Below are 17,155 nucleotides of genomic sequence, written 5' to 3' on the forward strand. Positions count from 1 at the left end.
AGCAATCCAAAACATTAATTTTACAAAACATTTTCCACCGTTGAGTTCTTAACAATCTTATAAAGACAGCTAACAAGTCACGATCTACCCTTAAAAACTACTGCAGAAAACGAATCCCTGAAGTTCTAATTGACAGCACATTTCTACTAAAGAGAACGTTCTTTTTATTAATATTAAACATCATGAAACCAAATTAAGTAAATTAATCAATACATTACAAAAAGTACTTTTAAACATGCGCAATGTAAACAGAAATACCTTATCAAATTTTGGTGCTAATGAATAGATTCACACAAGCAGCACAGAACCATATTTCACCCAACATATGTTTGTAAGCAAATCCAATAATATCCCATGCTTTTCCTTTTGTCACTATTCTGAAGAAAAAGTGTGCAAGACCATTCAAGATTTAAACTCCACCTTTTGCCCAGGGGATGATTGTCCTACTGACATATTTAACATTTCCCTCGAACCCCTGGTGCCTTGGTTGACAAAATGTATCAACCTTTCATTTGCTGAGGTTGTAGTTCCATCTTCCCTCAAGGTTGCTTGGGTAACACCGTTGCTCAAGAAGGCCAACCTGGATCCATTGGTTGCTGACAACTACATGCCCATCACCAATGTGCCATTTAGTCTCACAATTCTGGATACATTGGCATATCTTAAACTTTAATAACATATTGAGGAACATAATATCTTGGGCCTGCGACAGTCTGGCTACAGAGCTCAGCATGCGACAGAAACCACCATGATAGACCTTAAGTCTACTCTGGCCGGCATGGCGGACAAAGGTCATCCTGCCCTGCTCATGCTTCTGGATCTCTCTGCAGCCTTCGATCTAGTGGAACATGTTCTACTAGTGACTAGGCTCTGGGTGGTAGCCCACTGTTCTACTTCAGCATCCAATTGGATATCCTCCTTCTTGGGACCTCGGACCGTCCAGGTTTTTGTTGGGGATGATCACTCTTCATCTGTCATCCAAACATGTGGTGTCCCCAGGGATCCTGTTTGTCTCTGTTTCTATTTAATATATACATCTGGCCCTTGCTTGACCTGTTAGACGCCTTGCGTGTCTGGTATACCAACTATGCCAATGACACTCAGGTTGTTCTTCAGCTCAGTGGTCATTATGAGCAAGACCTTTGTGCTATAGATATCATCTACAATGCCATCCAGGCCAGGATGGGATGCAATTCATAAGCACTCAACTGTCAGAAGACAGAGCTTTTGATTGTTGCTTCCAAAGCAGGTCTGAGTAATTTGGTGGCCGAGTATTCTAGCTTTCGGATTGCAGGCAATGTTATTGCCGTTTTAAGAAGGTTAAAACCTTGGGGGTAGTTCTTGATGAGGAACTATCTATGAGGCCTCATGTTTCTTACGTCCGCTCCACATGTGATCTTATCACCAAATGTATTAATTACATGTGTCCTTTCATCACTGCTGAAAACTCTGCCTTGCTTGCCACTGCTCTCATTAATTCGAGATTCAAGACTTGACTATTCCAACAGTCTGCTGGCAGGTACTACAACACTCAACATCTGGGCCCTGCAAGTAACCCAGAATAGCGCGGTCTGAGCAACTCTGGGTCTCTCTCGACGTGAACACATTTCCGTTGCCAGGAAAACATTGCATTGGGTTCCTATTAAACAGAGGATTGCTCACAAAATCCTGACACTCGCCTTTAAATGCCACTCTCAATCATGCCCAGATTATCTGTCAGATCGCGTTCCTCTATGGCACCTACCTTCTTTCAACCAAAATTCAAACTGGACCGCCTAGGAGGGACCAGCTTTGATGTTCAGGCACCTGTTCTGTGGAATTCTCTTCCTGCTTCTATGCGTCTAGCCAGCAACCTCATCTCTTTCAAGAAATTAATTAAAACTCATCTCTTTAACTTTGTGCCCGAAATAATTTAGTCATTAGGGGTCATTACGACGTGGGCGCAAAGGGATACCGGGCACCGGTAATGACACTGGTGCCGGTAATCCCTTTGCGCCCTATTCCGAGTTCCCTTTGCAGGTCCCTCCCTTAACGCCTGGTTTTACCAGGCGTTATGGACGGGACCTGCAAAGGGATACCGGGGTCAATAACGGTACCGCAATTTGCGGTACCGTTATTGACGCCTTCCCATTGAGCTCTATGGGGGCTCAAATGGGAATGGGGAATGGCTTTTCAAATGGGGATTTACCGGTCCCGCAAAGGTCAGAATAGGCCGGTAAGTCCCCATACCACCAAGTCAGTGGCAGTACCGGTATTGGTGCTAGTCGTGGCGTTAATAGCGCAATGACTACCACCAACCTCGGAATGAGGGCCATTGTCCACTGTTGCCTGCTCTGTTTATGAATTGCTTTCCCTTGCTTCTTTGTTGTTTGTCTTGTCATGTTCTCTGTGTGCTCTGAGGTCTACGGGCATGTGGTGCTTTATAAAAATTAAAATAAATAAATAAATACATTGGGCCTCAATATGACCCTGGCAGTAGCCGTGCCCTTATTAAGGGCACGGCTGCCGCCGATTATGATTTTTTACCAGAGCTCAGAAAAGGGCAATAACCGGGTCATGCCGACCTTGGAGAAACCGGTAATTGCCCTTTTCTGGGCTCCGGTAAAAATTAATCCCCATTCCCATTTGAATGGGAATGGGGAGGATGCTAACAACGGGCCCGTTAATGATTGGCCCGTTGTTAGCATCCTGGTCTGCTAGTGGGTCCCATTAAGGACGCCTGGTCTCTCCAACTCAAAAAAGCTAACAAGAAAGCCTCACTGCTCCCATCTGAGCAGCAACCCCCCCAACCCACATGGGACAGAACTACCATACCCTTCAGATTCAAGAAAATCTCTATCCTTGAGACAGAGAAAATCATACTCTCACTAAAACCCTCGAATTGTAAGGGAGACAGTTGCCCAGCCCAAATCATAAAGGATACAGCTACAGACCTAGCCCCCTTCATCTCTAAGCTTATTAATGCCTCCTTCAAGACCAACACAGTGCCCAATAATCTTAAAGAATCTTGGGTCCTCCCTCTGCTTAAAAAACAAACATTAGACCCGACCATCCTGACCAACTACAGACCAATCACTACTGTCCCTTTCTTACTTAATATTATCGATAGAGTAGCTTACCTTCAAATTCAGGAATACTTGGAAGCTAATCACCTATTAGGATCACGGCAATCTGGCTTCCGCCCTCTTCATGGCACAGAAACAACCTTATTAGACCGTAAGACCCAAATTGATGAGCTGAAGGATAACGGGAAAACAGCTATGCTACTTCTCCTGGACCTATCGGCAGCCTTCGACCTGGTGGATCATGCAGTCTTATGCAACCACCTCAGGTCGGCTGCCCATTTCTCAAGGGATGCCATAACCTGGGTCCAGTCCTTTCTAGCTAACCGCACAATGAGAGTCTTTTCCCCCTCAGCCTCCGCTGACCCCATACAAATGTCTTGCGAAGTACCACAGGGATCCTGTGTCTCACCTACTATGTATAACATTTTTACTAAGCCGTTGTTTGATAAGTTGGACAGACTGGGTGTCACCTACACAAATTATGCAGATGACACCTAGATCCTCATCCCCCTTTCTGGAAACTTTCTCGAGGACACAGCCTTAGTATAAGATATACCTCCTCATTCAGGCATGGATGGCATCCCATGGCCTCTGCCTGAATGACAACAAAACGGAGATACTGATCCTAGGCTCAGAGACAAATCTCAAAAAACGTAGCCTTAGTTATAACTCCTTCAACATTGACAATAACTCCATCAAGGTGATGCCTGTTTTTAAAAGTTAAGGATTCTACCTTGACTCCACACTCACCCTTAAGAAACAAGTTAACTCATTTGCATCTGCAACAGCCTACACCTGCAAACTCATCGAACTTGCAGACCATTTCTCTCCAAAACTAGTTGTAATGTCCAGATTGGATTATTGTAATGCCTTGTACTCAGGTGCCATCAAATACATCACGGATAAAATTCAAAGATTGCAAAATAATGCCCTAAGAGCAGCTCTGAATATTCTTAACAGAGAGCATATCTCTAAATTTAGGAGAGATGTCCACTGGTAAAAAATAAACAACAGGATCCTCCTTAAAACAGTCTTGCACATGTCTAAATGCCTGAGCAACTTAGCACCACCATATCTCTCAGAAAGAATAAATAGGAGAATTGCTACTCGCCCTATGAGATCTGCCAATGCTTACACTTGAGAGATCCCTAGATGCAAACGAACCACAGCTGGTGGCTCCAGCTTCCCGGTCAAAGCAGTGCAATCCTGGAATGCTCTCCCTTCAGATCTCAGAATGGGACAGCCCTACCTTAAATTCAGATGCAATGTACTAACATGGCAACGAAGAAATGACTCCTAACCTGCTCCACCCCGTAACAATACTGCACCCCCTAGCTGACACCTGTTTCACTCACCACATTCACTGTATTTGCTACTTACTGCACTAGTCGACTGCACATGTATTATATAATATGTGACCCCTAGCTTCCAGCACTCGACTGTAACTTGGAAGAGGCAGTCATTTTATATTTCTTGTTTGTATGTATGGGCCTCATTACACGGAAGGCGGTGATCCAGGGTGCTTTTAGCACCCTGGACCATGCCGGTAAATTACCGGCACCGCCATGGCGGAAAGGGGATTTACCGCCCCATTCCAAGGTCGGTGGGGCGGTAAATCCCCCTTCCGCCATTGCCCTTCCCCATTCCCATTTCTGCCCCATAGGGCTCTATGGGAATGGGGAAGGCGCTAATTACGGCACCGCAATTTTGCGGTGCCGTAATTAGCTCCGAGGTCCCTTAGCGGGTTGGTTTTTAACGCCTGCAAAAAGCAGGCGTTAGAGCACCAACCCGCAAAGGGACCTCGTAGTACGGCGGTAAGGGTTAACGGTCACCGTTGCCATTAACGGTGACCGTTAACCCTTACCGCCGTCCGTGTAATGAGGCCCTATGTATATGTACCTGACATGCTCTGTAACTAAGCTTTAAGTTTACTTGTCCTGTTGTGCCCAGCTACCTAAGGGTTTGGTGCGTATTACCAAATAAATAAACAAATAAACAAACAAACAAACACCCCTTTTTTTTGACAATCTGGCCTCACGGGTCCAATTTGGAAAGCATGTTTTCCACTGAAAATACAAGTGCGCTCATAATAGAGCCAGATTCAAAGAAATATATGAAAAGCTTTTTGTGCCCTGCCTCAAAAAACAAAACAATAAATGCGAGAAAATTGGCCAGATGGTGGTGTATGTAGATTCACAAGCATTCTGCACACGCAAAGTGGTAACATAGGGAATTGCAGCAATGGTACAACTTTGTACACAAAATAAACAAAAGTTGCTTCACTCACAAGTTGCCAATTGTACAATTTCGTGTAAGTCAAAACTAAACACAGCCAACGTGCTGGAACACGTTTTGCATTTTGAATTTTTGAGGTTCCTGAAAGTGCATTCCTCAACATTTGATGCTACTTTCCTAGGATAAAATGATGATGGTTAGCATTTTAACTTTTAGTCCATACTTTTTTTTCTCTTTTCCTGTGAATGGATGAATACTTGTTGATTCAATCAAATCATTATTGTGACGCAATCAATGTATGAGGGCCACATATGGAAATATTTGGGACTGACAATGCAGCAGGAAGATGCCGGTGGCAGCAGCTACAACCTGCATGTGCCACAATTTGCGGCCCCAATTCTATTGTTCATGAATTCTGCGTTATATACTAGCAGAATGGGGATAATTTAGCACAGAAATGGGTTAAAATAACCAAGCAGGAAATTAAATAGGAAAGATTGGCTTTCGCCACAAAAATCCCTAAAACTTAAAAATGTGGGGAAGAAAATTAAAATCTCCCACGTGTCTCCTACTTTGTGGCTAAAATGACAGATGTAGGTAGGTAGTATATTGGGTTCTTTGAAATTACAAGATGATAACACAGTTTTATCTTTCAATTTCTAAGGATTAGATCTTGCCCTCAGAAGAGAAGGTGCAGGTGAGCTAAGGTATTGCTTATTGTCAGGGCTAAGATTATTTTTAATGAAATTCTGGCTGGATGCCTGGATACCAGCAAATGTCAAGGTTAATTGAGGTGTTTCGATTAAGAAAGTGGGATATTTAAGCTGCACAGTGTAAAGGCGCGTTGACAGAACAAATAGGCCTTTATATGGCAGTGTCATAATTGAAGGAGAAAAAATGGGTATGGGTAACGTTTGACTTGTTGAAAGATATGTAATTAATGTTTTTCTTTTTCTCCACCTCTTCATCACTAATGGTCCATCTGGACACCCAGATGATGGCCTGTCACATATCATGATTAGACTTATCACGTTGGATCTTCGGAGGGCCTCTAGCTCTTCAAAATGTAGCACTGAATGTGGGTTTTAAAAATGAATAAACTTAAGAAGCGTCTGAGCCACAAGTTCAGCTGCATACCCGAGCAGAATGATAGCATGAAAAACTCAAAAGAAATAATTTATAGATCAATAATGCCAATGGGCTTGGCATCCTCATTCAGGGTTGTGGTACAGGATACTGTTTAATGCTGATCGCATAATAACACTTATGTACATTTAACTGCTGTCTGTGTGAAGACATTTGTTTCTCCCTAATATCTCATGTATTGCTTGTTAGATCCTCATGATTTATGACTGGGGTGAGGAGGATCATGATGGTAATGCCCAGATTACTGTGGCAATAGGACCCGAGGTGGTGGGCCAATACTGCCCCAGGTAATGCCCCCAGGGCCATTGGATAAGGGACTGCCACTCCCCTCTCCGGGAACAGAGTACACGGCATGCGCGGGACGCACTAACGTTCACAGGAATACTGTGTGGTATGGCTTGGCGCGCACCGGGTACTAATTAGCAGTAATCAATCGCACCAAGTCCTACTCTTCTGCATCTCAGTACAACTTTGTTTACTCCAGCAATGGAAGATATTGGAGGGTCAATGTTGTATTCTGTGAATGAGTGATGATCGAAACACCTTACATTGGCTCTGTTTGTGGTCAAATGTCTAGGTGGGATTTTCTCATTGTATTATAAAAGCCTTGCTTCCTAATGTGGGTGCTAACAGAATACCATGGTTTTAGAACGGGAAATCTCATCTAGGGAAAATTAACATATGGATCAACTTTATTAGCCCTACCATTCTGGACAATAACTTAGCAAGATAATGGAGTAGACAGATGGTTATGCAAATACAAGACTTGCATAAAACCATCCAACCGTAGTCATCTTGTATTATCCCCTCAGCTTATGCTAAATTATCTAAAATGGTCGACTCATGGTTATGAAAGAAACATCATTACTGGGGCAATATTTTACTGCCTCCATCTAAGAGCGCTTGTGAAGAGTTGGACCGGTCAGCATACAGACAATTGACGGTTACTTTGCTCTGCATAGGTACAGTCATTGCTGCATTTATATTCTTCTGCCCGGCTTACAATGGAAACAGAGCAGGAATATTGAAGCCTATCCTGAGGGAATTGCCTTTCAGATAATGCCGAACGACACAGGTATACTTGCTCCGGGCAGCAAAGCATTTAGCCAGCTGGTCTCTATCATCATGCCTTAGACAAGCTTTGCATGACAGAAAATGTGTATTTTTGTCCTAATTACTATTCTGTTATGATTATTACTGGTCAATGTATATTTATGTTTCTGTACGTATAGATGGTTGTATCCTATATTTTATTAAGATAATGTGATTATATTATGATGGAACTGATTTATGGACTTTTATTGATTGGATATGTAAGCAATATAGATAAAGATGTATTGTATTATTTAATAAGGTATTGGTTTGTGGACTGGGACTAATTTATATATTTATTAATAGATCAAATGTGCTGCTATTGAATTATGTTATTTGCACTTCCATTTTATGCGATTGTCGTATGAAATGTGTATTCGAAATAAACAAGCAGCAACAAATAAAGTGAAGCAAGAAAATAAATATGATGAAAGGACTTGCTACTTCGAACTCAGATATAGCAACACAACGGTATGTGGTAACGTGCATTTGGACACTTTACGTTTTTAAACCAAAGACCTATATTTTTTTTTAGCACATATTATGTGGTTTTAATGAATTCTAACTTCAAAATAAAAATAATAAAAAGCGTACTTACCGAAGTAACTGTGAACTGACCCAAGACATATTTCTCAGTTGCAATTGCATCTAAAACCATAAAAACACAACGTTGGAGGCACATGATTCACATTATATATATATATATATATATATATATATATATATATACATATATAAAACATCTTCTATTTACAATGTATATCATTACATCACTATGATTTTGAAACCATGGAATATATGCAGCCTAATGTAGATGGCAGTGTTTTCTTTTCTTATTTCTACAGAATATAATCTATCTATTGTATTATGAGCTCAAATAAATTGCAATGTGCAATGAAACAGACAGCATATGTAAAATGATGTTAGCTAAATTAAAGAAATGATAAAAGACCACATGGATAGAAGTAACAAAAATCGAATTGAACTGCACCACACTCTTCTTTTTGGTATCTTGAGTAAGGACAGAACTTAATTACAAAAGAGCTGCTTAGATTTGCAGGAAAGACACAGGCAACACCACTGTAGGAGTAGAAAGTTGAACACACTATGACATACACATAGTATACCTGTATCAAGGTAATGCCTCTAATTGGATGCAAATTGTAGTAAACAAATAGAATTGATTGCATTCCATAATAGCAGTTGGAGGGCCCTTAGTTGTAAGCAGTTTGTGACGGCTCATTTAAGAGCATGGAACGATAACATAAACTGCTCCAGCATTCTTCTAAGTATCCATGAGAATGTTTAGTAGGATCTTGGTGCAGAGCCAGGCTGAACCACATGGGGCAAGTATTCATTTGAATTCATTGAAGACACAATGAGGGTGGTTACCTTTCGAGTTCTTGTTATTTTCTTTTTAAGAATTCACACTAGCAGCTTGTGTGCCATGTTAACCATGTTGCAGTATTGGCTCGATCTGCACATAGAGACATTTTGCGATTACATCAGGAGACTGTTGCAATGCGGACTCCAGAGGTGCCTGTTAGTTATTTAGTGACCCATAACGGTACCAGGCAACCTTAGGAGTGAAAAGGGACCACTCGGAAAAAGTATTTTAGAACTGTTGAAAAATGGTGTTAATTCTGTTCAGTCACGCTGTTGTGGGGTCTAGGCAATGACTGAAGTCGGATCCCCAGATTCACAAGAGACCCTAGTGGAACGATCTAAAAGTGATAGGAAATCTCCCGCCGAGTGTAATCAATACTGGAGGCTAAGGGATCCCTAGATCACTAACACAGATCCACCAAGTCGTTTTTCAACCACACACAGTAGTAGATCTGAAAAGGGAGAATGCTGAATAGTGAACAAAGTCAGCACTGGAATTTGAATCCACACAGTGCATTCACATGCTGAATAACTTTGGTGAAGATTATGCAAATGTCAATAGCAGTGAATACAACTCATTGTGTGTTATTTTTTTATGTAAATATTTTTTTAATAAATAGAGCCATGCTACCACTTCACTCATCACATATGGCTAGTGGTACTGGTAAAACATTTGAGCATGGCCTGTCTTTAGCGATCATACATTTTTGGGTTTAAATATTTCCCTAAATCAGAAGAGCACTGCCATACATTTTCTTCGACCTAAAAGGTGGGTGTTAAAATATACTTTTGCCCAATATATAACAAATGTTGACCAATTGTATAGAAATGAAGTGGTGTACTAATGCATCTGTTCATTAGCCAAAAGGTGTGCAGTGAAACTGACAAAAGGTGCACCTATTTATGTATGAAGATGCGTTTCCTTCCAGCAAGAATATAGCAACCCACCGGGACAATTTTAGCATCCGCAGGGACTGTTCCTTGCCATGATTAGAAGGTACTGGTGTCACCACAGTTCATGACTATTCCAGCATACCCTACTGTCCTAGATTCATGTACTAATGAATAGGTCCAAGGATGCTAGGCTCAGAAAAACACCTCCACATGTATTATCAAACTTTGCATTGCTAAGGAAGGAATCACTCTTCAATAGTATGTTGTAGAGATAAATCTCATTTTTTTATATTAAAGTTGTGTGCAAAAAGACATAAATCCAACATTTAGAGAAATTAAGACATCAAAATGGTTTGCTAAAACAGAACAATCAGAAAAAAAAATATTTACAACACACAGTGCCAAAAAAACATTTTTTGGGACAATCTCCAAATTGTGTGTGTGTAACAAACCCGACTCTTATTAGGATTTGCCAAGAAATTCACATATTGCAGTGTACATATTCAAGTCAACATTTGTGGAAAACACATAGAACAATGGTGGGTACACAAAATTATTTTTCTTGCGTAAACAGCATTAATGTGCTGTAGTTTTGGGGGGAGTAGTGCGTCTACACCAGGTGTTTCAGCCGTTTCTAGGTGGGCTAGGTGTGCCTCATCTTTAACACGGCCTTCATCAGGACGGAGTTCTGTGTAGATTGACGTCTGTGCTGCAGGGGAAGGAGACTACAGTCAGGGGGGTGTCTGAGCCAAAATTATTTAGTTTGAGTGAATCTCGTGTGGTTGATGTAAAATCAAAAAGCACATAGCTTACCTATGGGTTAATAGATTTCACAGGCGCTAAATTTGAGATCTGCTAGCCGCATGGGCTGGTCTCTGTATGGTCCTGTTGCAAATAACAGAGAACGAGAGAAGCAAAGGGAGGTTGAAGCTAAACATGTCCCCGTTTAAGAAGGCATGAAAAAGTTTTTTTATTACATGCAGGGAAAAAAATCTTACCTCTCGCTGGAGGTCGAAAAATGCTGATCCAGGGTGGTATCAGTGGGAAACAGACACGGCTTGCACAGCTAAAAAATATATATGGCTCAAGGTGAGTGTGGTTACCTAGTAACAACTGTCTCATATATATAGCAGTAAGTGCAGGGTTTATTTTAAAGTACCTGTGAGGGTTGCAGCATGGGCAGCCTGTCTGCCAAAAAAGTACGAGCTGGAGCTCCTCAGGCTGCTGTGTCACAGTTGAGACTGCAGGGGCCTGACTGCAAAGCGTTGGTAACGCTGTTGCTAGGTCCCTGTAGGTATTTATATGTCAGCCATCTTGGAATGGCCCTAGGATCGAGTGAGAAACAAAATGATGGATTCTGCTCCATCCGGGGGGCACAAAAAAAGCTCAATCAATTATGGGTGTGATTGGTGTCAACGCGTGTCTAAAAAGTTAATTTAGACAATATTGTTGACAAACGGTTGTCATGGCAACCGTAAGCATTGCGGGGTGGCATTGGTTTTTTATACTCTGAGACAACATAGCTAATGGCCCCATGAGGTTGTGATTACCGAAAATACTTCATTTCAATATGTTGTGGCATGGATCACAAAATGTTTATGTGTCTCAGGAATCTCAGCAGAGAAAAACCATAATTAAGTAGGTGGACAGTTTGTATTGTATTACTAACAGCCTGAGAGGGTGAGAATTAGGGCGTGTTGCCTGGAAACTTAATACATAGTTTCATAATGACAGAAAACATTTGGAATTAACAAAGAAAGTATAGTTTTTCATGTAGGTGATTTCATACATTGACCAAAAAAAACACACAGTGTCATAATGTCTACTGACTTCTGCATTTCATGAAATGAAAAATGATCATAGTGTTAAGAAGTTCATAGCTCATACTCAATCATTGGGCACATGTCATTACAGGAAAGACTTCCATTCAACTGACACATTTAGACCAGCCTGAACGGAGTTAAGTCTGTGGACCCACCGTTGTTCTAATTGGGTCAGCGTTTTGTTCAGACCCCCCCCCACGCTTTGCTGGTTTCACTTTTTGGAGGACAAACCATCTTAGATCACTATGGTTCTTACTGATAAAATGCTCTACTAGGGGCTTGTCTGCTACCTTGTTCCTGATACAGGAACGATGTTCAGAGATCCGCATTTTGATGGCACGTGTGGTTTTTCCTATGTAGAGGAGTTTGCAAGGGCATTGTATTACATATATGACACCCTTCGTGTTGCAGTTTGTAAAATCTTTCATTGTCCATTTAACTTGTGCATGTTCGAAAGATTTCTTTTGTAGGGTCAAAGGGCATGCCACACATTGACCACATTTGTCATGTCCAACTATCGGAGGCAAATCCCATAGTGTGTTCTGTGTTTGTGGGGGTGGCTCTATGAAGGTGTGTACTAGAGCGTCTCTTAATTTCTGTTTTTCTTGAAAGCAAAACATGGCACATTGTGCAAAGTGCCGGGGTGTTTCACCAAATGCCAGTTCTTCTTGATGGTTTTCTGGATCAATAGGCTCAAGGGTCCAAAAGTGGTGACACATACCAGTCTTACCAAATCTTTTTTCGGTTTGTTTTCCAAACAGATTTCTCTGTGAAACCACCTACTTAATTTTGGTTTTTCTCTGCTGAGATTCCTGAGACACATAAACATTTTGTGATCCATGCCACAACATATTGAAATGAAGTATTTTCGGTAATCACAACCTCATGGGGCCATTAGCTATGTTGTCTCAGAGTATAAAAAACCAATGCCACCCCGCAATGCTTACCGTTGCCATGACAACCGTTTGTCAACAATATTGTCTAAATTAACTTTTTAGACACGCGTTGACACCAATCACACCCATAATTGATTGAGCTTTTTTTGTGCCCCCCGGATGGAGAAGAATCCATCATTTTGTTTCTCACTCGATCCTAGGGCCATTCCAAGATGGCTGACATATAAATACCTACAGGGACCTAGCAACAGCGTTACCAACGCTTTGCAGTCAGGCCCCTGCAGTCTCAACTGTGACACAGCAGCCTGAGGAGCTCCAGCTCGTACTTTTTTGGCAGACAGGCTGCCCATGCTGCAACCCTCACAGGTACTTTAAAATAAACCCTGCACTTACTGCTATATATATGAGACAGTTGTTACTAGGTAACCACACTCACCTTGAGCCATATATATTTTTTAGCTGTGCAAGCCGTGTCTGTTTCCCACTGATACCACCCTGGATCAGCATTTTTCGACCTCCAGCGAGAGGTAAGATTTTTTTCCCTGCATGTAATAAAAAAACTTTTTTTCATGCCTTCTTAAACGGGGACATGTTTAGCTTCAACCTCCCTTTGCTTCTCTCGTTCTCTGTTATTTGCAACAGGACCATACAGAGACCAGCCCATGCGGCTAGCAGATCTCAAATTTAGCGCCTGTGAAATCTATTAACCCATAGGTAAGCTATGTGCTTTTTGATTTTACATCAACCACACGAGATTCACTCAAACTAAATACTTTTGGCTCAGACACCCCCCTGACTGTAGTCTCCTTCCCCTGCAGCACAGATGTCAATCTACACAGAACTCCGTCCTGATGAAGGCCGTGTTAAAGATGAGGCACACCTAGCCCACCTAGAAACGGCTGAAACACCTGGTGTAGACGCACTACTCCCCCCAAAACTACAGCACATTAATGCTGTTTACGCAAGAAAAATAATTTTGTGTACCCACCATTGTTCTATGTGTTTTCCACAAATGTTGACTTGAATATGTACATTGCAATATGTGAATTTCTTGGCAAATCCTAATAAGAGTCGGGTTTGTTACACACACACAATTTGGAGATTGTCCCAAAAAATGTTTTTTGGCACTGTGTGCTGTAAATATTTTTTTGTCTGATTGTTCTGTTTTAGCAAACCATTTTGATGTCTTAATTTCTCTAAATGTTGGATTTATGTCTTTTTGCACACAACTTTAATATAAAAAAATGAGATTTATCTCTACAACATACTATTGAAGAGTGATTCCTTCCTTAGCAATGCAAAGTTTGATAATACATGTGGAGGTGTTGTTCTGAGCCTAGCATCCTTGGACCTATTCATTTGTATCTTTTGTTTTCCTAGTTAACCCTCCTGGGTAGAATAGGTTCCACACCAGGATCCCTATTTTTTGATTCTAGATTCTTGTACTGCCATTGTGGTCAGAGGGGCAAAGCATGCTCCTAGGTCCCCAGAGGGACAATGTGGCCTTCATTCTGATGAAGGCCAAAAACAATATTTATTTATTTATTTATTTATTTATTTGGTTGGCTGAATATTTCAACCTTTCAAATGTGTTATTACTATTAGTTCATCTTGTTACATCACAAATCAAAAAAGAAATCTATTACAAATGTTCAAATTAAAAGAAAACAATTAATTAAAATATTTAAAATAATAACTTTGCTCTTATTTTATCTACAAAGTCCTCTACATTTAATGTACACATGGTGTTATTGTACTGTTGAATCGTAGATGTTATATAGTTAATATAATTTCTGTGGCCTCTTTCATCTTCAACATATTGACAATGATGAAGGTTCTATAGTTATTTTACTTACTACAAATATGTTTTGTGTTCATTGCCTTATCTAAAAAATGTACAAGGGCAATTTTGACTGTAGTTCTCAAATTTGCAAAAAGGTTTTCCAAATTTCAGATGATGTCAAACACTGCTTATTATTTTGAACTTTAGCATGGCCTGATCTTGCTTTTGCCTGATAAACAGGTGGCCGATATTTAACTTGGGTAAAGCTGTGTGATAGGCATCATGTTGCGAATGTAAGCTTATTTTACACCTAGATACATGTACATTGGAAATCGCTGTGCAACCAACACGTGTTAAATCTAACTACTCTGTTTGCTTCATAACACGTTTTCAGTTTAAAGCTAGGGTGTGGTGGTACATTTGGATTTGAGTACAATGCAAAACAGGCACAGGGCCAGATTCACAAAAAGCAGCACAAATGAAGGAAGCACAGAGTATGCATGTGTTTGTTTCGCTTGAGCTGCTTTCAGAAATGTTCAAGTCACCCCTTTCCTCAAAGGTGACATTATTATGTCTAGAAGGGCTTGGGTGTAGAGCAAAGATGCGCTAGCCTGGACCCATGAATGCATTGGTGTCAGGAAATCGATCCTCACGCCAATGTATGCCATGCGCAGAGTGCATTTCACCAAGACGTACCATTAAAGGGCACGTTTCAGTGAGATGACTGGAAATCCCCCTGTCTGGGGGATTGAAATGCTAGTATGACAGCTGCAGGATGTCACGCTTCAATAAAAAATCACTCGAGGGTCAGCATTTACCCTGTCATGATTTGCACCGCTCCTGTGTCTGTGTTAACAGGTGCATCGTTGATCCTTGTTTCTAGGCATTTTAACGCACATCTCATGAATTTGGGATATGCCAGGAAATGCCCTGTTATTTGCTCAAATGCACAAAGGGGGAAAAAGTCACCCGAAGGAGCTAATCTAAGATGTACTCATTCCTTAGTGAATTGACCTGCTTTTTTTGGGCACATCTCCTCACTTGCACCAATACACGTTTTGAGAATCTAGCCCACAATCTTGTTGTTAAGTGTGTATTTTAGTCTAGAGCTGCTTGCTAGGTCAACAGAGTTTACTCATTGCATATCCCTCTTCATTTGGGGAGGTGGATTGAATTGGCATGACATAATGTGGCATTTGTGAAGGCATCCTGTACATATGAACATGGGCTATGAAGATATGCAATCCAGGACACTCACCCTTGTACAACTATACAGTGGGCTAGGATGTTGCATCTGAATGTTTAGGCTACCTTCTAAATGATCATGTGTGGACTTGGGGCTAATGTGTGTGTGTGTGTGTGTGTGAAGAAGATGCTACACACATGTGCCCTTTATTTATGAGACCAGTTATGCCATGTATTGATTGTGTTGGTATGTATGGGCTTGTTTACTTGTGCTTGTCTTACAGCCCTTCACACTACATGTAACCTGTCTGGTAGTGCTGAAGTGGAAGAGTAGTCATGCTGCCTGACAGCTGTTTAGAGCCCTTAGCATGGAGCAGTCTCTGAAGCCGATGTTGCCTAGAGTTTGGTGCACTCGCTGGATGGATAGGCTCATCTTTTACGGTCTACTGGTATTTAATGAAGTTAAGCTTCTAAAATGGGAATATTTTATTTAGCTTATGCCTGCAAAGTGCGTCCACAAGTTAATCAATATGTCTGAGAACAGGGCACCTTACATCTAGCCCTGAGGAATACTCATTTTACAGTTTGTTTTCAGGGTTCTGCATTACCCTGGTTTTATGAATATGGTAATCCGTGAGTGTTTTGAGTTCAAATATTTTCTTTTAGTTGATCTCGTCAGCGTATCCTCTGAGTTTATGAAAAATGCAAAACTGACTTCTACTTGTTTAATTAGTTCATTTCAATCTGTTTCGTAATTTCCTGAAGAGACCGGATAGAGGGAGCAAAGGAGACAAAATACAATTTGACTAGAAAAATACATTGCACAAAACATACCTCTGGATTCACCATCATCCCAGTATAATTCACCGCTGGCTGCCTGATTTTCATCAAGAGCAATGATGAGACCCATTGGATTTTTTCGGCTGGAAATCAAAACATGTATAATAAATAGTTTGAATGTTTACATGTGTTTTCATTTTCTAAATAGATTCGCCGTTTTCAAATGTAAAGCCAAACATTCTACTGATATTCCTTATCTCAATAAGGTTTTAGGATTTATTCCAGGTAGCATTTATTCTCTGAAATGATCTGTCACATGTTCATTGTTACCCTCTGTGGAATTGGCAATTTTCAACATGTAGAATATATGGGATATATACCACAAAGGGGTTCTGAGAGGTGTCTGATAGAACATTACAGCAATGCTCGAGATGTCTATGATATTACTGCTGGGTATCCTTAGGTAAAATGCAACATGTAGGTGAAAGCTACCCATCTATAATTGTGTATTGTATATAGGCCACCTCTGCTCCTTCACTGTACCTAATCCACCACCATTGCAGGGGTATAGAGTGGAGGTGTGAGGGACAATATAAAACATAGGCAATGTCAAGGACCTCATTATTAGTAATGTGGTTTGGGAAAAAATGTTGCTCACTAGCAGTAATTCCATTACTGTCATTTTCCCACCAATTCCCCACTCTGCCAAATTCCAAGTTTGAGGGTAAAGTGTAGGATATACCTCCAGCACTTGTACATGGTTTTCCTGCACTTTGCCTCCATAAAATGGAGGATATCATAGGTGGACTTAGCACTGTCGGTAAAACGTAATATCTGAAAAGGAGTCTTATAGACATAAGGAGTGGTGAG

At 40.9% G+C, this 17,155-nt stretch overlaps 1 protein-coding gene across 1 annotated transcript in view; it reads right to left on the reverse strand.

Moving 5' to 3' along the window:
- Positions 1 to 17,155, reverse strand: part of SI (sucrase-isomaltase) — a 1,019,699-nt gene that overhangs the window by 770,165 nt on the left and 232,379 nt on the right. The window contains exons 21-22 of the mRNA XM_069618482.1: positions 16,340 to 16,428; positions 8,137 to 8,186 (exon numbers count right to left, since the gene is read on the reverse strand). Coding sequence (XP_069474583.1) covers positions 8,137 to 8,186; positions 16,340 to 16,428 — 139 coding nt within the window. The remainder of the gene's footprint in view (positions 1 to 8,136; positions 8,187 to 16,339; positions 16,429 to 17,155) is intronic.

The sequence above is a fragment of the Ambystoma mexicanum genome, chromosome 10, assembly GCF_040938575.1.
Source record: "Ambystoma mexicanum isolate Mex_15411 chromosome 10, UKY_AmexF1_1, whole genome shotgun sequence".
Taxonomy (NCBI): Eukaryota; Metazoa; Chordata; class Amphibia; order Caudata; family Ambystomatidae; genus Ambystoma; species Ambystoma mexicanum.